Here is a 23,554-nt window from a genome sequence, read left to right on the forward strand (position 1 = left end):
GTCATGGTGAAACATAGAGAACTTCATTTACACATTGATGTTTACCAAACAATGTGATGCTATTGAAAAGCAACTCCTTTGGGGAAGGTTAAATAACATTCAAAACTGAAATATCCCTTTACCTAACTGCACTAGAAAACAAAAATTGAAAATGGAACAATTTAGGAAACCAGGAACATCCAGAAAGGGACCTGCAACAAGTCATACCACAGTCACAGTAAGAAAAGTGTGAAGTCTTGTTTTATTTGTTTGTTTGTTGACTTTTGTGAAACGTTATTCAATGACTAGCTGCATTAGCCATCCTTAATTTTGAGATGATAGACTAGTGGCCAGCTAATCAACACTTGTGAGGCCCAAGTAATGAGATCTGACCATCAGTTTTAAAATGAGCCCTCATCCCCAAAGTTCAGAGTACAATTTTGTTATTTGATTTTTGTGGTAACACAATGCAAACTATGGAACCTTTAATTCACTACACTAACTCTATGGCATCTTGTAACATGCAAGAATTTACCAACACAAAGGTCAGTGGCAAAATCCAGCTACATGCTCCAGGCAATGTGATCAAGAAGGATCTCCAGAAGAACAACACAAGTGGCATAAGCACTAGTTCCTTCAAAGTCATAGCCATTCAATCATTGCACACTTCAAACAAATGGAAAATTCCACATGGAAACATACTGATCAAGTTAATGGGCACAACATTTATGGATTTCTGTACAATCAAAACACTGAAATTAGACCTGAGATACCATATTTTCTTACACTAGATGGATTAACCAATCTACATATATGTAGATATGTATTTTTTCCAAAACACATGAAATATGATCACTTCAATACTTGTACACCATGCTCAAACAAACTGACATTTAGGTACTGCTGTTTGAATAAGTAATCAGAAAATAAGTTTCTTTCAGTTAACATGTTAAGAAGAAGCTTCATGATGTGACAAGGATGTAAAATCTACTTAAAGATTTGTTTCCCTGCAACCATTTTCTTGGATTGAGGGATGGGATTTACAGAAGCTTTACAGAGTGTTCACTTGGATATAAAGTGTTATTTACAGAAGTTTTAAGGCTCGACACGAAGTGTTCACTTGGATCTAGAATGGTATTCACAGAAATTTTAGGGCTAGTCATGGAGTGTTCACTAGGATGTAGAATTGTAGGTTATGTTTAATGCACAGGCTGTGGCTACAACTATCATTGGCAGAAAATGTACCCAAATGAGAGATCACAAAAGTTCTTGCTATACAACACTGCATAGTCTAGTTAAATTAATTCTAGGTTAATTCTTAGTTTGTATATAAGCAACTATAACTAGCTTAGAACAGCAGCTAATGAGAAATATTTAAGAATATAGTATCCTTTACTCTATTATGTTCTTATTAAAATTAAAACTATATAATTTAAATGCAACATTATTCTACTTGATAAAAGATGTTAGCAGACACAAGAATACTTTAAGACAACTTCTATTTCCCAATCAAGGCTTTTAATACAACTCTACAAATAAAATAATGACAAAGTAAATATGCATGTTTTAACACAACCCAAGAAACATTCAGTAACCTAGTAATAACAAGTACTTATCTTGAATAATTAAGTAATGCTAGAAAGATATATGTATAATACAAAATACACCTAAATATCAAAATATATTGATGCTTACCAAACATTTTCAAAAATGGTTTCGAGTTGTTGTTTGTTTTTTAATCAATCAGTTTCACATATTCTTGGAAAAAAGAACAAAGACATGAATTACCTTTTCTACAATTACTTATGAAACCACAGCACTAAAAACTTCACATTTTAAAACCTAAAGAAAAGAAACAGTTACCTGCCCAATATCCTCAAATGATAAAGGGTATTTACTTTTGAAAGATTGTACCATGTAAGGCAAAAAGTCCAACAAAGGAAACCACTGAAAGAGAGAACATTCAGTAATTCAGAATACAAAAATAAGTAAATCAACAGACATTAAAAACAGTTCCTATTTCATTTACTCATCTACTACATTCTAATTTCTCTGATTAACTAAACACGAACATTATACTGAAAACTTCACTAAGAGAAAAGTTATGAAGAATACATTATACATGTTAATTATAATTTATTATCCTCTTCACTAAAATGTTTAATTTCAGTGAAGAAAAGAAAGAATCCATAAATTAAGTTGAGCCATAAATAGCCCACTCTTCGTTTTGCTTACTTCCTTTGTAGTAGACCAGTTTCATTGAATGCACATCTCTTCACTGCTGCTTAGAAGAGTGAACCAAAGAATTACAGAAGTCACTTACAGTGATAAAATGTGAATTACAAGATATATAGTTTATTGACAGCTATCACACAAAAATGTGGGTATATGTGAAAGTTGGTATCCCACATCTTAAAAATAAAGTATTCAAATTTTTGTATCAGTCTCAACTAAATACTGTTGAATGTCCCTAGGAACAACACCTTGCTTTGTCTCTGCCCAAGAACCACATGCACTTCAGTTGTTTCTAGGAAGTACATGTTGTTTTGGTCAAGTCTATTGTGACAAATAGCTATTTTTGTATAACATTCACATCTTTTTTTTTAATCAATATGAATGTTATGTATTTAAGTTGTTCGTCATATAACGTAAACATTTTATACAGAACTATAACTTGCTTGTCAGATTCAGTGTTATCTTATCAAAACTAACAAATGAGAACTCATGCTTTTAAACTCTAGCATGATTATTATACATTTCAATTTTATATGATTTAAGTTAATTTGAAAATCTTACAGTGGTCTTCATGTCCACAGTTCCAAGAGCAAGTTTCACACTCGGCCCAGGCACTGGTTCTGATGGAAGAGGTAAAAACTGAAAAGTAAACCATTGTAAAAACATGAGGATAGAATTACAATCAAACCTTTAAAAAAAACAAAAACACATTACATGAAGAATGAATACACAAGTGTAAATATTAGACACCTGAAAACAAACAAACAGGAATAATAAATAAACAAAAGTTACCACACTCCAATGTTTAAAAATACTATTAAAAAATGAAGCATTGGAAAAATTATGGTAATATTTCAGATTCTATTTAATTCTGTGTAACAAACTAAAGTCATACAAATAGCAAAACACAGGCTAAAAGTAACATATCTTGAAAAGACGGATTAATTTATTATCAATATTTATTTTGGTTGTTTCACTAGGGAATTACTTAACTGATTAGCACATAGAAACCAATCTCACGAGGTTTTTAATGCATTCACTCGGTTTGGTTTGTTTACGATTTTGTGCAAAGCCACATGAGAGCTATCTGTACTAGGCATTCTTAACATAGCAGAGGGAAGGCAGCTAGTCAACACCACAAATTCTGAGGCTATTCTTTTACCAAATGCTGAAAGGGTGATCGTGTTCAACATGACAGGGGTTTGAGCCTGCAACCCACATATTATGAGTAATGTCCTAACCACCAGGCCAGCATTTACTGACAATCAAACAAAACACTATAAATTGATATATTTCTTGCCTCGTAATACACTTTCGTGATTAAGATAAACAAACATACCAATACCATGATCAAATTAAACTGGTATATTTTCCTACTTGTTTCAATCAAGAAAGAGGGATTCTGTTTTTTAACTAAGTACGGTTGGAGAATGTAATCCTTATTACTAAAATATTCCCAATTTTTTCATTTATTTTACTTTTAATACATCATAAATTATTTCTATACTATTAGTACTCCAAATTTCTTAGGTTTACCGTGGATGGGTTATTTATTCTTTATTTGGTTTTATTATTTCAAACTACCTTCCTATAATTAGTTGAAGACAGTGAATGAATAGTTTTGTTCAATAAATCACAGGTACAGCCTTTAACAATATTGAATGTTTTCATCTGTTACTGCACAGCCAATTTTTACCCAAGCTGATGAATACACACACATGCACACTTTGTCTTTTCACATTTCTGGATTACATTTTTAAGATGTTTTCACTTCATTGTTTTGTGGTTGTTGACAACTTTCATCCCTTTATATATACGTCAAATACTCCTCTCTCTTACTTGTATCTTCATTATTGTTACTACATCCACAGACAGACACACGTTTTAAAATTGGAGACTTCAAGATAATCCAAACATTAAGAAATTTTCTCACAGATAAACATGTAAAACTGGCTTCAACAAGTAATTTTACACAAACATTTTGAACAAACTAACAAGTTAGTTACACAAACACCAGTAGCACAAACCTTGCCAATAACTTTTCTCATACTAAAATATTTTTCAGTAGGATCTCCAGCTTCAGATAAAGGTGCATCATAGTCATAACTGGTTGGAGTAACTTTGAAAATGCGGTCAAGACCAGCACCTACAGAAATACAAGAGAAAACACCTATTTGAACCTTGTAACAGCAATAAAATTTCATCCACTGATACATTTCTGAAATGAACTTCTTTCTCTTAGAAGAGAAGTAATTAAAATTGCTTTTGTAATATCCAACATTAAACATTCTCAAAGCCTAAAAATTACATTAACCTAGAAGTCTTGTACTTATCAGTTTTGTAAAAATACACGGACATACACACAATAACATATACATTATATAAATTATTACAAAACATCTTATAATAAGAAAAACGTTAATACTATGGAAAATTATTTATTTAATGGCAAACTTTAAAACAAACACTACCAAGCTTTAAGTTATTTTTCCAGATAGTTCTGTATTCTGAATTTCAAAAAAGTACAAATGAAAGAAAATTCTAATTTGAGATTGACAATGTTTAAGAAACAACCACAAGTTTGTTAATCTTTTTAACAACAACAACAAAAATTATAAATTCCAGTCTGTAAGAAAAGCAAATGAAAATTTTTGAGTTATTGAAAAAAACTTACCACTTCTAAACCCAAAAGAAGTTCCTCCATGAAACATGTATCTGCAGAAGACAGAAAAACAAAATTATACATTTAGTTTTTAGATAATAAAAAAACTGTACTGAAACATAATGACAAAAACTCCCCACCAACAGAAGGGTGACAACATTTATACACAGTATCCCCTCTTATGCACTTGTGATAATTTCAATCTTTGATGAAGGAAGAATAGTAAGATGTACTTAAAGTGGAAAGGGTTGGTTGTGGAAGGACCAGTACAATATATTTAAAACTTAAATGAGCTCCTATCTTCTGAACAGAAAATCAGTATCATGAGATATCCAATAGCAGGGTTTACATAGGGACACATCCATAGAACACCTCATCTCATCATGACCAGGATAAAAGAAAGGAACAAATGAGCCTCAAGTGTTACAGTGACTAGTGAAACAAGAACATGACTATTCAAGCACTTGAACATAAGTGGTCAAGGAGCCAGTATGTGTAGCAAGGTTGGGACACAACCATGTGCTCACCTTAACTCTACTGAACAGACTATAGCTGTAGGAGAAGGGTATAATAGTTTAGTGGTATTTTAAGGGGTACCCTTTACTGTAACAACAGTGTTAACAAAGCTCCATGTCTCCCCATGTTGTGTTAACCCCAATCAGTGGGGATTTTCCATGGACCATAATCCCTACAGCTAAGAACTATTAAGTCGAAAGGGTCTCCTGTGCTCTACTTGATGAAAAGAGAAGAATTAGCATCAAAGAGACACAGAAATGTCTGGATCCCCAACAAACCATCATCCACAAAGGTCTTTCAGTGGAGATGGGGCAATGTCACTGTGAATTTATAATCTTTAAAAGCTGTCAAACGACAGCCAAATAACTCGACAGAACACTTCTCCATGGAATCAATATGATCTGGACTGGACAAATGAGTAATAATGAATACTGCAAGGATACCTCAAATGATCATGTATATCACAGTGGTGAGCACTGGCAGAACCAGAGTGATTGGTCTGAGCTGAGTGCTTTCCATTATCCTGGCTAAATGGGCACTTTGGAAAAATAACCAGAGACAGCACCAGCCACCTGAATGGATCTAATAAAGACAGAATGGATTTAAAAATTGAAATTGTACTTACCATTCTCAAAGATGATATGGAGTGTAGAGTAGTAACTAGAATGAATAAAAAAAAACCTTGCAGGAAACAAAACAGTTAGATGAAGAAGATAACAAAAGATCCCATTCAAGGGTGGGTGAAATTGAGGTGGAAGAAAGTGAAACAGATGGAGAAAGTAATGTGATGAAAAGTGAAAAAACAATAAGGGAAATGCTTATGTCAAATAACAATGAATAATCTAAGCCACACACACAAAACAATACAAGGCCACAGGAAGTTTTATTATGTGGATGTGAAATGAGAGCTTCATGGGAACTCCACACACGAGGTCACTTAGACAGACAACCAATCCCAACAGAGAACCATCTGTGATCAGATTGATATTCTGTCAGGTAGAGAACAAAGGGATGTCCCACCATGGTGATAACACAGTCAAAGTACTAATAAAAGTCATTAAATGGAGGAGAAATAAACACACAATGGACGACATCAGAGTTTTAAAGAATTCCAAGGTACCTGCAAATACTTTTGGAGGCATTACGTGTTCATAGCCCAACAAGATTGGCATTAGGGAAGACAAAAGGTTCCAAAAGTAGAGTGCAAAGAAAGCAAACTTTGGGAACAAAAGATTTAAATATTGGCAGGAAAACAGGTAAAGACCAAGACTGATGAAGAAAGTTGAAAAACACATACAGAAGTAACAAATGGAGGGCAGGCATGAGAACAGACATGGAATCACAGCCCTGATCTGCAAAATGATATAGACAAGTGGGACCCTCAGGGCCAAACTTGTAAGGGTAAACATCAATGTGACAAGCAGTTATCTCAAGATAAGGATAGAAAGGAAATAAGGCTGGGGAGCTCATAAAAAGGTATGCAGGGGTATGTAGAGTCAGAAGGCCTAGAAGTAGGAATAGAATGGTAAAGAAAGAAAGACAAGAAACTATAGTATACAATTGGGCCAGATGTTGGGCCACCACAGACTGGGTCTCCAGTAATGTGGTAAATATCCCTGAAGACCTATGGGCAAGTAAAAGAAGCCTAATGAAAACAATGGAAAGATGTGTGAGGGAGGTGTACATAAGATGGAAAAGTATCCCCACCCAACAAGTACCAAAAGAGGAGACAAGTAAGGCATAGTAGATCAGAAAAACTAGAATAGTTTCATGTAATGAAAAGAACATATCTCTCCAGATAAGTAGGAGGTAATGCAGGATGGTAGTAAAGAAGAGAAAAATGTACAAACTGAACACTAAACACAGAAGAAGTAAAGTTTATCTCTTCTAGCTTGTAAAGAAAAAGTTTCCAAGACTGCAAGATGAATAACTGAAAAAAAGAACAGATGTAAGCCAGAATAAAGGAGGTCAGTGAACAACAAGGATGAAGCACAGTAGTATAGGTGTAAAGTTATTTGAAAAACCAGACAGTGTGGATTATAAAAGTATGTGTATCAGGAAAGTTTGTTTGTTTGTTTTTGAATTTCGCACAAAGCTACTCGAGGGCTATCTGTGCTAGCCATCCCTAATTTTGCAGTGTAAGACTAGAGGGAAGGCAGCTAGTCATCCACCCACCGCCAACTCTTGGGCTACTCTTTACCAACGAAAAGTGGGACTGACCGTCACATTATAACTCACCCACGGCTGAAAGGGCGAGCATGTTTGGCTCGACGGGGATGCAAACCTGCGACCCTCGGATTACGAGTCGCACGCCTTAACGTGCTTGGGCATGCCGGGCCATTATCAGGAAAGAAAAAAGAGTTATGGGTATGAGTAACATATGGTAATATAAGGGTAGGATAAGAAGGTAAAGGGTAAAGAGAAAGAAAGAAACATCTGTAAAACAAGGTCAAGGAAGAACTCAAAATGGTGAGAATGTCTGCTCACAGATCAAGCAAGGGAATCAACAACACATCAGACAGTGACCCTTACATCCACCCTGTATACATGTGACTCCCTCCTGTCAATAAAAAAAGACCTTGTGTTAGGAAAAGAGTCACTGCCACTTCAAAAGTTATCATGGGCAAATATTTACAAAATGCAAATACAAACAAAATTGACTTTTATGTCTTCAGTCACGAAAGAAATTAGTGAAACAAAATGAAAAGTGTCGGAAACTATTTCAAATCTCACATAATTGAATAAGAAATTTAAAACATTTTCCAGACTGAGTCAAGGGAAAGAATGAAGTTACTTACTGCTCATGGAGGTTGTGTCACCCTCCTATTGGTGGAAAGATTTTATTGCATGGTGATATTAGCACAGTTCATGTTAAATAACTGAATTTAGGTAAGAGTTAGCTCAAGGCTAGTGGTATGCAAATTATCACCTTGGAAACAATGTTTTTCAGCTTCTCCATAGATGGAAACACAATGACAAAGACTAACACATACGAGAGATTCTTTAAGCATACTGTTCATTTTTTACTATACAAATAATTTCACGTAAGCTTGCATTATATCTGAATAAAGGTTGACAATGCAACCTGTTCTGTAAAATAACCTTTTATTCTACAAAGATAAAATGCTGTATGTAATAGGTGAATCAGTAGGGTTAACACCTCCCAGAAAATGTTTAAATGTACTTTTTCACAAAAAAAAATTATTTTAATTACAGATTCTTACATATTGACAGATGCATCCATGGAAAGAATTTCTTCAAGCGTTTCACACACAGACTCAGTGCTGACATTGGCATGTGGGTAGCCCCAGTGGTCAAGCCAACCTGGATAAAACTCTGAATTGACCAGTGGTCCTCTTGACTGGTGAAGCCTTTGATGATGAAAAGCATGAGTAACGTTTGTTTCTGATAAAAATTAAAAAGTGTTGTTACAATTTAACAGAATACACTCATAGTTTACACTGTAGTTGCGAGTGAAATATTTCATTCATAAATAACCTTTCAGTAACTACTATTATAACCAAAACCTGTCAATAAACTTGTAAATAATAAGCCTTACAATTATGACTTGCAAATAAACAATAATATAGCTGTAATCAGTAATAATACTAAACTATAAATATACAGTAACCAATAACACTATTACATGGTTTGGTTTACTGTTACTGAAGAGAAATTATCATATTTGACATTAACCTGTAATTAACTACATGACAAATAGCTATTTCAACATTTTGATGATCATACAGTTCACCATCTTGGGAGTGGCACCATGTGAAACTACAGACAACCTAAAACAACCACGGTTCCTCTTAGCAAAACAAATTTTCAAATAATTGTACATTTGAAGCCCTATACCAAACAAAGCAACAACCAAGACAGATAACAAATATACAGCTTGGAACCATACAGCTTAAATAAGCCTATTTGTTCCACTAAGATAAAACACCTTTATATCTCATAACCACACGTCATAAACAAATCTGTAAGAGCTTCATCAGTGAGTATTTGTTTTCCAAAATCTCTCTAACTTATCTAAGTTATTGTGTAACCATCATTTTCTTTACAGCTGTAATTTTTCAGTTATATTGGTAACACAGTAATAGAGATACCAAGTACATACAAGAAAAATGGCAAGTGGAATTACTATGTTACGGCTACAACTCATTGAACACTGGGTTTGTTACATAAAACCATGTAACTTGTAGTAGAAAAAATAAAATGCTTTCATTAAGTGGAAAGGATTTCTCATCATTCTGTTTTCACATAAAACCGAGTAAACAATACATAGAGAAATCATATCTAACCTGAATTAAGATACGAGTAGAATAATATGCAAAAAGTAATAATTGATTGTTTGAAAAAAATTATATATTAGTTAAAAAACTTATTCAAAATAAAAATAAACTAAAGATACTGACTTTTCATTGTTTTCTCATTGAACTCACAAGAACAATTAATCACTGCATCACATTAAAACAACATACAGAAATATTTAAGCTTTCTTGGACACATTAGAAAATTATTACATGTAAAGACAAAAAAAAGTTAGATTATTTTGTCAAATGCTAATATGTCTTACTCACATTACAATGTCCAAATGTTATTATACTTTTGTGTAAAGCTGTTCACAACTGTCTCCAATTTTGAACCAATAAAATAGGAGGAAGGCAGCTAGTCAACAGTATTTGGTGCAAACTTGTTTCACCAAATACTGAATTCTTATAGCATAACCACATTCCCAAAAGTCGCACATTTTTTTGCATCAATGGGGTGAACACTAAGATCCCTAAGATTCACAGCATGAACACTTACCACCAAACCAGTCTGATGACGCACTCAGTGGTGGAATAAAACGTATCTTTACTTTGTTCTATACTATTTAACTAGCAAGTATAAATACTAAACCAGCACACAAAATACAGTACGCATGTACAAATCACAGAAAGTAATTTTGTTGCCATGAATATTTATATTAAATGGTACAGAAAGACAGCAAGAAAATAAGTGAATGTTTACTCTTACCAATTCCAAAGTCAACAGTTGAGAAAACTCCATCAATCTTTCCACACATCAAGTCAGAGTCCGAGTAGCCATCGGTGGTAAATAACACAATGTTGTCACCCAGAAACTTTATGAAAAGGTCTCTTAAATAAGCAGTGTAAGCAAAATCACAGGCCAAATAGCTTCCATATTCATTTTCTACCTGATAGTGATAAAGAAATTGTCATAATCTCAAGAATTAAGCTATTTTCATACAAATTTGTCTGATCTACTGGTTTATTAAAAAATTGTGGGAGATGTAAAAATAAAAAGTTGGAACTCTGAAAATCACACCTTACTTAATTTTCAATATAACAGCTCCAAACACTATCAACCAAGTGTTGGTCATGAAACGCAAAAATTATATATTTAGCCCTGAAACTGCCCATCCCCATCAACTGATTAAATACATTTTTCTAACCTATTTATGTACCAACGTGGTTGCAGGTCCATGATTGCATTGGTCAGAGAGTCCTTAAAAACATACAAAAAATTGAGAACAAATATATCAGTATTGCAAATAACACTTCTAATAAGTGATGCAGTTTCCTATGTACATTTTACATACAGAATGAGCAATTTTTAGACTGTATTGGTCAGTTTTTTTATGCCAAGTGCTGTAATAGGAAAACATGTGAAAAACTGACTAAAAACAAAAACAAGGTGTAGATTTAACTGGCAAACTTTATAAAAGGATTAGTACATGCTTACAGTTGAGGCATCCAGTCAAAACGAAAGTGGTGAGTTACATAAAGAAACTGTATTTTTTTAAATTGAAATATGAAAATGTCAAAACAACTGATAATTTAAAGATTTCAGTTACAAGATCAACTGTAGCAATAGAAATAATTTTTATCAAATACTGTATACTCAAGCTTTCTTCTTCATTTCTGATGACAGTGTTATAAGACTAATAAATACTATACCAGATATTAGGAATAACAACAGTTGATTAGTTGGTTGGTTGATTTGGTGTTTTATGGCACAAAGCAGCTAAGCTATCTGTGCCAAACATTCAGTAAAAAGTTAAAATTAAAGTAAAATTAGGAAATTTATAAACGGAATTTAAGGTAAAACAAAACAAAGTAAAAATAACAACATAAAACCTATGTTTACATCTTGTCTACAGCATTAAGAGATAAACTACAGCAATACAAGTGGTAATTATCTGAAGCTGCCAGGAAGACTAACAGGTAAGTACAAAAACCACAGTCAGTCACCTTAAGTTTTGGCCTTTCCAGTCCTGGTTCCAAGTTACTTGACATTATGACCATTTTCAAAAAGTAATAAAAATTTTAAGACTAGTAGCAAAATTTTAATAATAACTCACCAGGATGACTAACAGGTAGTTCGAACAAAAGTGTTAGTCAAATGAAGTTTGCCTTTCTAGTCCTAGTTAAGTTATTTGACTTTACAGCCATTTTCTAATTTCAAATCGAACTAGATAGACTGTGATTCTTAAAAGGGAATCTCATTAAAAAGGTCTAATGTATAAATTAAAAAACTTATACAGCATTAAAAAGATTGATGGCCTTTAAAAAACTAAAAATATTTCCAAGGTAGACAATGTCACCATCAACAATAATGCTGTCTAATGTTATGGACAAACCTTGGGAAAGAATATGGTGAAAATGGTGCCATCGTTGAGAGTCATAACGGCAGCAAGAAAGTAAAATGTGGTTTACTGTGACCTCAGTATCACACAGACAACACATTAGTGCATCATTGAGATAAAAGAAAATGATGAGTTAAAAAACTGTGACCAATATGTAGTCTAGTTAGAACAACTTCCTCTTTCTGATCCTCATGGAAGTAAGACGGCCAAAGTCCAATATAGGGTTTTATTTAGAAAAGCTTGTTTTCACGTTACTCACTCCGAGCCCACTGCCAAATGGCACGGAGCCGAGCCTTGAATACAGGACCACAGTCTATGTATGGAACAGGCACAGCAGTGATAGTGGCAGAGCAGATAGATTTAGCTGCTGTGTCTGTGACCTCGTTCCCAGGAATACCAACGTGGCCTGGTATCCAGAAAAACTGGATAGAAATAGATGTCAAAGAGAAATAGGCCAGTCAATTTTGAATATCTGCGAGAACAAAGTGTGAACTAAGGTGAAGCGATTCCAGGGCCAGTAGAGAACTAAGCAAGTCAATATAAATAGTGCAGTTTGAATACTGCTTAGCTTCTATGTGATCCAGGGCAAGAGAAATGGTGTACAGTTCAGCAGTAAACACAGAAGCTGTAAAGGGGATTCTGCACGCAACCACTGAACCACAACAAACCATGGCAGAGCCCACACCGTCACCTGATTTTGAACCATCTGTATAAATAGGAATGGAAGGATGGTTCGAAAGAGGTTCAGCAAATAACAAACAGTATTTCCAATCAGGAGTGTCTGCTTTTCTCAGATGACTTAAAGATAGGTCACATTGGGGGACCATAAGAAGCCATGGTGGGATGGGCTGACCAGTGGATACAGCAATGTTATCCAAGGACAGACCCAATTCATCCAACTGTGCCTGGATACGAAGGCCAAAAGAAGGAATGGCAGATCGTCTGTTCTGAAAAAGTATGGTCCACTAAGGAAGGAAAACACAACCTCAGGTGGGATGCTTTGGTAAGGAACAAAGTTTTGAAGCATATAGTAAAGACAGTTGCAAACAGTGGAAGTGCAAAGAATGTTCACAAGACTCTACATATAAGATCTGAACTGGGGAAGTGTGGAAATCCCCAGTGCAGAGCTGAAGTCCTTGATGATGAATGGGGTCCAACATCTTTAAGGCCGAAGTCCTAGCAGACCCATAGACCAGTGATCCATAGGCAAGTTTCAAACTAATAAGAGCATGATATATCTTTAGCATAGATCATCAATCCGATCCCCAGGTGGTGGAAGAGAGGACATAGAGAATGTTCAATGCTCTTGTACATTTGACCCATAGCTGCTTGATGTATGGTATAAATGTCAGCTTATGGTCAAAGATAAACTCCAAGAACTTAAAGGACAGAGATGTTTGTTCTGCTTGAGTCTTGATGGCTAAGAAGGTGAAGGAAGAAGCAGAAGTGCTAGATACCCAGGAAAAGCTTTCATCTAGAGTATCAGCTATTTTCTGGCCATCACCTTTAGAATCTTTTCCCATATGACTTTGGAACTGGTAGTAGAAGATATGCTGGTTGTGAACTTAATCCAAGATTCCTTCTGGCTTTGACATCTTACCCACCAAGCATGTGCACAGGCCTGCTGGAAAGCAATGTGGTGCGAGAGTGTGGAATACCTACAAAAAGTATCCCAGGCCCATTTTTGAGCCTTCCATGCAGGATTCCACCACAGACAAGGATATCATAGAAAATGTATTGAGGTTTTAGGAATACACTGAGCAACTGCCTGTATAATACAGTCAGTTACTACTGCCACACAGTCGTCTATTGATGGCTGACAGATAATGGCAGAATCAAGTTCTGCAAGAGCAGCAAGAGAGGGCCAGTTTGCTTGATCCAGCTTCCACAGCTTTATGTGGGTTGGGCGGCATTGACCACAGTCAGTCTCTCTCAAAGTTATAGGAAAATGATCACTGCTTCAAAGATTGTCAACCCTCCATGAAAAATGGGAGAATAGTGAAAGGAAGCAAACTGAAAGATCAATAGCAGTAAAGGACTGACTAGGTGTATGAAAATAAGTAGAAGAATCAGTATTGAAAAGAGAAAGGTTGTGATCAGAGAGCATATGCTCTATGGAGTGACCTCTCCTATCAGTATCAGCACTTCCCTAGAGGGGATGATGTCCATTAAAGTCCCTCAGGATTAAAAAGGGAGACAGCAACTGTTCAATGAAAGCATCAAAGTCTGATTGATCATAAGTCTCCCCAAGTGACAGGTAGAGACTAAAATAGTAATGGTACGACCCAAGGAAACACAGATGGCTATGGCCTCCAAGGACGTGTCGTGTGGCAAAGACAGGGTGGGCACATGCTGATCAACCAACAATGCCACTGGTACTTGGCTGACCCTAGCCCAAGTGGACCAGCCAATGACCCAAGGGGGGCTACCCCAAGTCCACCCATCTACAGGGATTCAAGGCCAAAGTGGTGTGTTAGGGTTGGACCCCTCAACCACCAGGATCTTCTCCTCCCCTTCACGGGTTGCCACACACTACAAACACGTGGGGGGATGTTTAAATCCCAGAGGAGGTAAACTGATAGAATAGAACCTTTCCTGGGAGGTCCCCTCACCATGTACAGAAATCTACAGTGAGAGGAACAACAGTTGAGAAAAATCCATTATGGAAACAACTGTCAAGCCTACACACACTCTCCAACCAGGTGTGAAAATTAATGTCAGGGAATTAGTACACAATACATTTTAAGAATTATTCCACTATTAAAGCTCTTCAATGTACCACTTTGGGAGAATTTTTTGAGAAAACATTGTAGTTGCAAGGAAATATTTAACTCAAGTCAACAGCTACTTTGACTACAACCTACAGAAATTTCACCTTCCAACTTCCTACTCCAATTACTGCAAGTGTAATGGATAACATGAAAAGAGATGAGAAAATCACACTAATAACGTTCACTAGTTAGTTATTGACTAAATACAACCTTAATAGGACAGTAAGTTACTACCAGAAGAAATTTAAGGTTTTTTTCCCTGCAGTATCCATAAATACACAAACAAAATGTTGGTGTTGCAATTCAAAGTTGGTTGGTTCTGTGAGAAAAAGATGTCAGAATAAAACACATACTGTTTAGGGTGTGTGTGTGTTTCATTTTCATCAAGTTATAATCACAAACTCTAGTGACATAAATGTATTTCTAATTAATATCACATTTTAACAGATGTACCAGCTAATTCAACAGATACGGGTCTTATCGTATAAAAGTATGAAAAAACATATCAATGGTATCAAAAGTTTCTTAAAATATATTAATAATACTAAAGTAAGAGCAAGTTTTTAACAGATTTGGTATGTAATACAAAATTTACTAATCTTATATATGTGTAAACTTTTTAATTTAATTATAGAATAAACTATAATTAACTAAAAAACTAGAGCTAAACAAAAATCATTTAACAATATCAAGTTTCATGTCCAAATGATTGTTCACTTTATCTCACAATAAATAATAATTATAATGTGCTATTAATCCTTCTCCTAATTATAGCTGATTTACAACTGACTTAAACTGATAAAAATTGCATTTCACAAACGTAATATAATCCACACCATTTGGTAATACAAACAGTATCTCAGTCACAGCTGTCTGTCATATTCTACTTGGCCAAAATATCTCTAGTGTCAGAAGAAGGGTGTCATCAGTACTGTATTTACCATGATTCATAACCTTTTTTACTTTATCTTGTAATTTCTCATAATTGTACTCCTTAAAAAATAAAAATTATTTTTAAAAACTCTCATTTTATCTTCTATCATCTATAGACCCAGTGCTCACCTGAACAGCAATGACTGGGCCTCCATTAGAGTACAGTAAAGGCCAAATCATTGGTAACAGCTTGCTGAACCATCGATCCACATAGTACATGTACTCTAAAAACACAATGGTAAAGTTTGTTCTATGAAAGGAAAATAATATTCGACATGTAAACAGATTTAAAAAAACAATTCCACATCTTTAATATTTACTCAAAACACAGAAATAAGAGTACTACTATTGTAAGAGTTATGTTACGAGTTAATTTCTATTGGCAGATGCACCCCTCTGGTGATAAACAACTGTTACATCTTACAATCCAATTAACCAAAATATTCCAACATATAAGCATAATAATACAATTATTGCAGAATTATAGGTAAAAACTGATAAAACAAACAAGTGAGAAGTTTATGAAAATCATGAATGATTAAATGATTAGTGGAATGGTACATTATTTTATGATGAAAATCAAAACGTAACTAGAGAATCACAGCAGCATCAAAATAGAAGGCTGAACACAAACCATGTATTTTATCCATCTCCATGTAAAGTTGCTGCCTCTACAAGACAGAAATAAAAAGACACACTGTTCCCATATCTCAAATGATAATAGTAGCATCCAAACAATAATAATAATAATAAAATATAAATTCCAATCACATCAAATATCTGAGAATGCTTTAGAGATGTGGACTCCTGAGATATTTTTTAACCTTGATAAAATAAGCTAAGCTTACATAACTCCTAAAAGTTCTAATGACATTCTACAGTAAATGTGTTATTTTTGCTATAAAGTGAATCTAGTTGGTAAATCTACAAACTTTGAAAAGTTTTCTAGTAAATATAATTTAAATAACTCACAATAAAGTAGTTTAATTTATCTAAAAACGTTTATTCAAAATTACTGTGTACCAAATAAAAACAAAAATACAGAATATGGTACATATTAACCTAACTAGCAGCAGACAGTTTAAAATATAACAAAATTACCACAGTCAAACACACCAGCATACCTGGGTCCATGGAACGGAGTTTTATGTCCCTCTTTACTCCAAGTAGCCAAAATGGCAGACCTCCCTTGAATTATAAACTGTTGTTACCTTTTGTTCTTCAAATAACACTAAAAGGTTTTATGATAGTAGTTTTTAAATCAAAACATACATAAAAAATTTGTGTAGATGAATACACTGGCAAATTAAAACAAATACATCAGCATTTAAAGCATTTATTTTGACAAAAGTACAAAATATGTTATTTTTTCTTTTAATTTAGGTAAAACAAAGCACATAGCATAGAAGCCTACAAACTTTATTAATAAATCTCCTGGACATTTAATCTGTCTGAACTACACAGTTGGAAGAACCACCACAGACTCTTTAAATACTAATAACCCTATTTTTGTTATTAAGTCAGTAAGGAAAGATGAGAAATGAATTAATATTTATGTGAGTTAATCAGAAAGATATAAAGCAAACTACAGTGACCAGGTGTAATCACAGTAGCATGTAAGAATAATACATTTGTTTACACATCTGCTAAGCAAGATGGAGGAATCCATGTATGGCATTTAAACTATAATGAAGTGTAACATCATTGGTTAAAAGAATCACCACTTCCTACTTCCATTTGTCAAACTAAAATCCTTATTTCCCAAAGATTCATTATAACAGTGCAAAGTTTTTAACTAGTTCAAACACTGCAGCAACAATGGCTATTTTATTTAAGTTGAAACTTACTGTTAACATAATAAAATATGTACCAAATGTGCCTCCAAATAATTATTTTATGAAAGAGAAGTTATAAAAATACTAGAAAAATGTAACTAATGAAAACTTGTATATATACACGAATTTCAGCTAACTCGTACCATACCACTGGCAAATGAATTTAGAGGTGATAAAGTTTTACCATTAATTCTTTGTTTCAAATTTAAAATATTACACAAAATAGTGTAGTGGAATTTTTTCCATTATTTGTATTCAAATTCTTATACACAACACCGAAAGATAAGAACAACAATTAGTTATCTTTCTTAAAAAAGAACTGGTTACCATGTCTCTCTCTGCATCAATATACGGGCCAGGTCGAAAGTATCACAAGTAACCCCACCTCTTGTGCTGTTTTAATGTACTGCACCAAGTCGTAATCTCCTTCAAAATAAAACAAACCAGGCTGGACCTCATGACTGCCCCATTCTACATATCTATGTGTGGAAATGTAAACCTTAAGTACTTTATATGCCTCATTCATGTTAGTTGTGCTTTGACAACAACTTGATAGGTACAAATAAATAACATATTACTCCCCAACTTTGTATTTTAAATCACAGATCCTATATACTGAGAAACTTCTCAGTATGTTTTAAGTTTCAATGACATAATAATTAACAATTTCAAAATAAGACATTTCCCACAAATTTATGTCTCGTTGATGTTTCAACATTACCTTTCTCAATTTAAAGAGTTACACAAAGATGAAACACAAGTATCTACCTCACAATGTGTACCTAAAATAGAAGCTACAAGAAAAAAATTATAGATTTAAAAATGGCTGGTATAGATAGAGAAAGCACTAGTAGAGGAGCAAACAACATTTCAACCTTCTTCAGTCATTGTCAGAAAAAAAGAACTCGCACACAAAATATATGTTATTACAAACATGGAGAAAACAAATATCAAACAATGAGTGTTTTTTTAATTTTTTATATATATTGGAAATTGAATTAAAAATATATCTATGATTTTCATAATTTCATGGTATATCAGATTCATAGATTAAATTACAAGTTTGCTTTCCACAATCCATGTTTCTCTGAACTTTAAAGAATTATAAAAGTACAGTTTAATACTCCTTGTATATTTCCCTAACTCATCTTATGAAAAACGAAAACCATAACTGATTAAATAACAAACCTCAAATTCTATCAAACAAGCAACCACTTTTAAATCTAAATCAGCTAAAAATCAATAAAGATCATATTTGAACCAAAGACTGACAACTTGTGGTTTCCATCAGACTAGCATAGTTATATGGCACAAATTTATTATACACACTTCACGTCAGCTGTCTCTCACTAGAAGAAGCTGCACACACTTCATACCAACTGTATCTCACCAGATAGAGCTGCACAAGATTCATTTCGACTGTCTCTCAACAGATACGGTCACACAAACTTTACATCAGCTATCTCTCACCAGCTGGAGTCACACACAATTTATATCAGCTGTCTCTGATCAGATAGGATTGCACATACCTCATGCCAGACACAGTTACAGAACTAGATCTGCACGTACTACATATCAGTTGTTACCACATAGTGTGTGTTTTCTTATAGCAAAGCCACATTGGACTATCTGCTGAGTCCACCAACGGGGGATGTTACCAGATGGATCTACATAAATTTCTTGTACTAAGCTGTGAAGTAATCTAAATAAAAGAACTGAAAAAGGGTTATAAATTATGGTGTACAATCATTACAACAATAGAACTAAAATTTAATCTAAGTGTAAATACCTGGTAAGTTTTTGAAATTAGAATTAAAATGTTGTTACATACGTCTGTAGTGCATTTAGACCTGCTGCTTTCATTTTGGCCATCCTATCTTTCCAACGGCTTCGTGGGACACGAAAGTAGTGCATGGAACCTGATACATAGCGAAATGGCTTGCCATCCTTCAAGAAGCAGTTGTTAGTATAATCAATTGTGAATGATGGAGACTGTTCCACCTTCATAAAATTAAAACATGCATGATATTTTATTAAAGCTTAGCATATATTCAACAAGAAATTGTATTGTTACTTTTTTCGACTGATTTATCAATAAATAATTGCACTATAATTTATAACAACAGTATTGTTTTATCTTTAATATAATTTTCAGCAAAAAAAATCTATATGCTGTTAATTTCCGAGTACCATAATTTAATAACTTATACGGTATCAATACCAGTCAGCCATAAATTTCAACTTCAATACACAGAAGCCAACAAATAAAAAACTCTCAATCAAGTTAAAAATATTATTTCTTATGCCGTAATGCAAATATGTATATTTTTATATTATATACACTATTCCGTAGATTTCGCTGCTCACTGTTAAAATAATTGTGCTTAGTAAATACTGTTACAATTAGTACAGTTGTACAACTATGTAGCTATACTTTTAACGTTATTTAAAATAATACACAATGACTTATCAGTAAATTATTCAAGTGTAAAATTTCTGAAAAGTTAATTAGGCTTACCCATATTTCATTTCCATTTGCCAGCGGCACTAGTAATTTTACCGTAATAAAAATTACTAAAAGAACTATGTGATTCATTTTATTCATTCTGGCTGTTCACTACTTCAAGAATGAATCTTAAGTTAACTTCGTATCTAAACTACCTCCTCTCACTAACAACGTTTAATACACTACTTTCTTTTCCGTGTAAATGTTTGGTATCCTCTGTGACACGTGATAACAACGACGCTGTAGAAGTTCAAAGTTTGGTACTGACTAACCACTAGTCTAGCCTACAAAGCAAAACGTCAACAAGAAGAGGTAATAAAGTTATGAATACTATATGATTATACTTTTTAAAACTAATTGTCTAAATTATTTTCAGCTTTTGTGAAGTATTAAATATTAGATATTTCATGAATGGCAAAAGACCAAAATGAATTAAATTGTGAGAAAACCAAGAAAGTATGAGGAAGTTCGTGTATCTTATACGATGGTGTATTTCTCGTTCTATGGGGTCAAGTAATAAATTATGTAATTTAAACTTATAAAAGTATAAAAACAAAAAACAAACAAACAAACAAACTATTTATTATCTTGTGAATAAATTATGTTCTTATTTACGCAAGCACTTGGCTTCGCTCGTGTTGATAGAGTGATGTAATCTAATCCTATTTTAACATAAAAGTATAAACCTTTATTCTTTTCTTATTAATCAATATGATATCTAGCCATTGTTAGAATGCATTATTGCCCTATGGATAAGATAAGTAATGCACAGGTGTGCACACCGGGGTTCATTTAGTTTGTGCACAAAATTTAAGGCTTCTAGGCTTTTCTTCATGAAAATACAGCAAACCTATATTCTTTTCTAAGTAATAGCACTCCAGAGCACACCCTCAAGGTCCATTTAGTACGTGTGAACAACTTAGTTATGACAATCGCGCAGATTCATAGACACGCCCTTTTACTATTATATATTAGCTTGTTTTGGAATTTCGCACAAAGCTACTCGAGGGCTATCTGTGCTAGCCGTCCCTAATTTAGCAGTGTAAGACTAGAGGGAAGGCAGCTAGTCATCACCACCCACCGTCAACTCTTGGGCTACTCTTTTACCAACGAATAGTGGGATTGACCGTCACTTTATACGCCCCCACGGCTGGGAGGGCGAGCATGTTTAGCGCAACGCGGGCGCGAACCCGCGACCCTCGGATTACGAGTCGCACGCCTTACGCGCTTGGCCATGCCAGGCCCTTTATGTAATGCTGGTGCTAATCTTCTGAAAATTTTAGATAAATTCTACATGCATTCTGTGAAAATTCTGCTGAAATCTGTGGAAATTAAGCTTCTTTAGGCCTTAATATTGTTTTAAATTTGACAATAAACTCTCAGATTTCTGAAACAATAAAATAGTGATTGATGTTTCATTGATCATTGGTAAATAGGCTGCAACGATAATGCCGAATCCACTTACAACTATATACTGCCAAGTTTGCCATTAAGGATAACCCAATATGATAATTTATAAACAAATTTTTATTCTTGTAAGAGAATCGGACAAGAAGACTTTTAATTTGCACTTGATCCACTTAGCTCCTAAAACAAATAACGTTAGGAACTGTCTCGAGCAGCATTACATTTAAATTTTGAGAATTATAGAGAGAAATAAAATAAATTTGGTGAACTTAACTTTGAGGAAGAATGCAAAAGAAGATATTTAGTACAACCCAGTGCTACAGAAACATAGGATCAATAGATATGCTTAACTTTTTAAAAGTTACCTTTAACTTGAGAATTATTGATGAGGCTCAGGGCGCTATTGGTTTTAAACACCTCTTCTCTGAATTATTTATGCACAAAATTTCCTATGAGTCCATAGATTTGAATCTGTTAGATCTATAGTACAATTCATATACACATACACAATCCCCACCACAGACATAGTAGCTCAGCAGTAAGCCTAAGGGTTCATACAGTCCCAAATAGCTCAATGCGTAGCTTTGTGCTAAACAATGAATAAACAAACAGATACAATGTAAACAAAAATGCCATGCCACCAGTATTGTATTTGATATAAGTAAGAGCTATTAGAGAACTTTATGATTTAATGTAGTTTTTGTTTTCTTCTATTCAGTTTTTCTATATGCACACATACTTCACGCTTTACTTCGATTTTATGTTTAATGGCATTTGTAAACTGATCTGTACCAATGCATTAATAAATTGTAGGCAGTTCAAACACCCACACTACCCATGAAGCTGATGCCTCTGGTGTGATGCAACATGTAGACTCTAATAGCAATGAATGGTATAAAAATATAAGAAGGGATTGTAATTTGAATTAAGGTTACATCAATTACTCTAAATTAGTCAAATACTTCTATGCTAATTAACTGCTTTAGTGAAAATATTGTATGATGACCAAAAGTAATGAAAACGAGACAAGACGAGCAAGAGGAAGATAAACGAGAAGTTATGATCCAAAAAGAAAGCCATATTAATGTTATCATATTTACCGTGATCAGGGGTAGCTAACTGATTAGAAATGGTACAAAAAAGGACGTTTTATACAATATATTTTTTAAATCCAACTCTGTCCACACGTAGTATTCTTGAACACAAAAGAAAACTGGTTTCAGAAGGTGTACATAAAATCGTTTGATTAAAACAAACGTATGAAAAGATCGTTGAAAGTATTGCTTTATCAAAACGAGTTCCTTTGTTTTAAAACCTAGTGTTTGTGACATAGAACCTGTTCGAAAATTTAATGATTATCAAATATCGTTTAAAAGTATAGAATAAGTAAGGGTAATAATTGGGAATAATAGGATGAACGAGAAACATACATTAAGATCAAATACATTAATTAATAAAGTTTGAATAAACATATATAGAGTTAGAAGAGGATCAGATTGAGATGTTTAAGACTGTAAAGGGAATTGATACTGTAAGACTTGGGGACATAAGAACAAACCTTTGACAGGGCAGGAGTCATCTTCAGCTGAAACCATTTCACTTTTCTAACAGGGTGATTTGCTTTTGGAATGGGTTACTTTCTGATGTTGTGAAGCCAGTAAATTGATGTGGGTGAGAAAGGTTGATAAATATATGAATGATAAGGGCTGGGTTTAAGATATTTTTTTACTTTTTAATTATTTTAATTTAGTTTAGAGGATGAAACAGCAGAGATGGACTAACAGGTTTCATGTTGTCCTAAAATGTTGTTATATTTGATATTGAATACAAAGGACATTTACTTGTATAATACAAAAAAGGTTTTCGTTTATTGTGGGACACATGCATAGAATACAAAACAAGCTCGAAAAATTACACAATCGCATTGATGTCATCATTTTCTTTTCTTGTTGTTCCTTTAAAATGCAAATTGAAAATAATATGAATTATTTTGTCACGCATTACGATTTGAAATAGCTTGAAGCTGAGTTAAAATGTATAATTTAAATTTAG

General features: G+C 33.8%; 1 protein-coding gene across 1 annotated transcript in view; it reads right to left on the reverse strand.

The window, feature by feature from the left end:
- LOC143253433 (beta-galactosidase-like) overlaps positions 1-20,338 on the reverse strand; it is a 29,137-nt gene extending 8,799 nt beyond the window's left edge. The window contains 12 exon segments of the mRNA XM_076507306.1: positions 1,843-1,926; positions 2,776-2,853; positions 4,242-4,360; positions 4,889-4,929; positions 8,617-8,797; positions 10,418-10,598; positions 15,884-15,978; positions 16,879-16,942; positions 17,917-17,952; positions 17,954-18,068; positions 19,421-19,590; positions 20,108-20,338. Of these exon segments, the coding sequence (XP_076363421.1) occupies positions 1,843-1,926; positions 2,776-2,853; positions 4,242-4,360; positions 4,889-4,929; positions 8,617-8,797; positions 10,418-10,598; positions 15,884-15,978; positions 16,879-16,942; positions 17,917-17,952; positions 17,954-18,068; positions 19,421-19,590; positions 20,108-20,194 (1,251 nt within the window). The 5' untranslated portion in view covers positions 20,195-20,338.
- Positions 20,339-23,554: the final 3,216 nt, after the last annotated feature.

This window comes from Tachypleus tridentatus, chromosome 6 (assembly GCF_004210375.1).
Source record: "Tachypleus tridentatus isolate NWPU-2018 chromosome 6, ASM421037v1, whole genome shotgun sequence".
Classification (NCBI taxonomy): domain Eukaryota; kingdom Metazoa; phylum Arthropoda; class Merostomata; order Xiphosura; family Limulidae; genus Tachypleus; species Tachypleus tridentatus.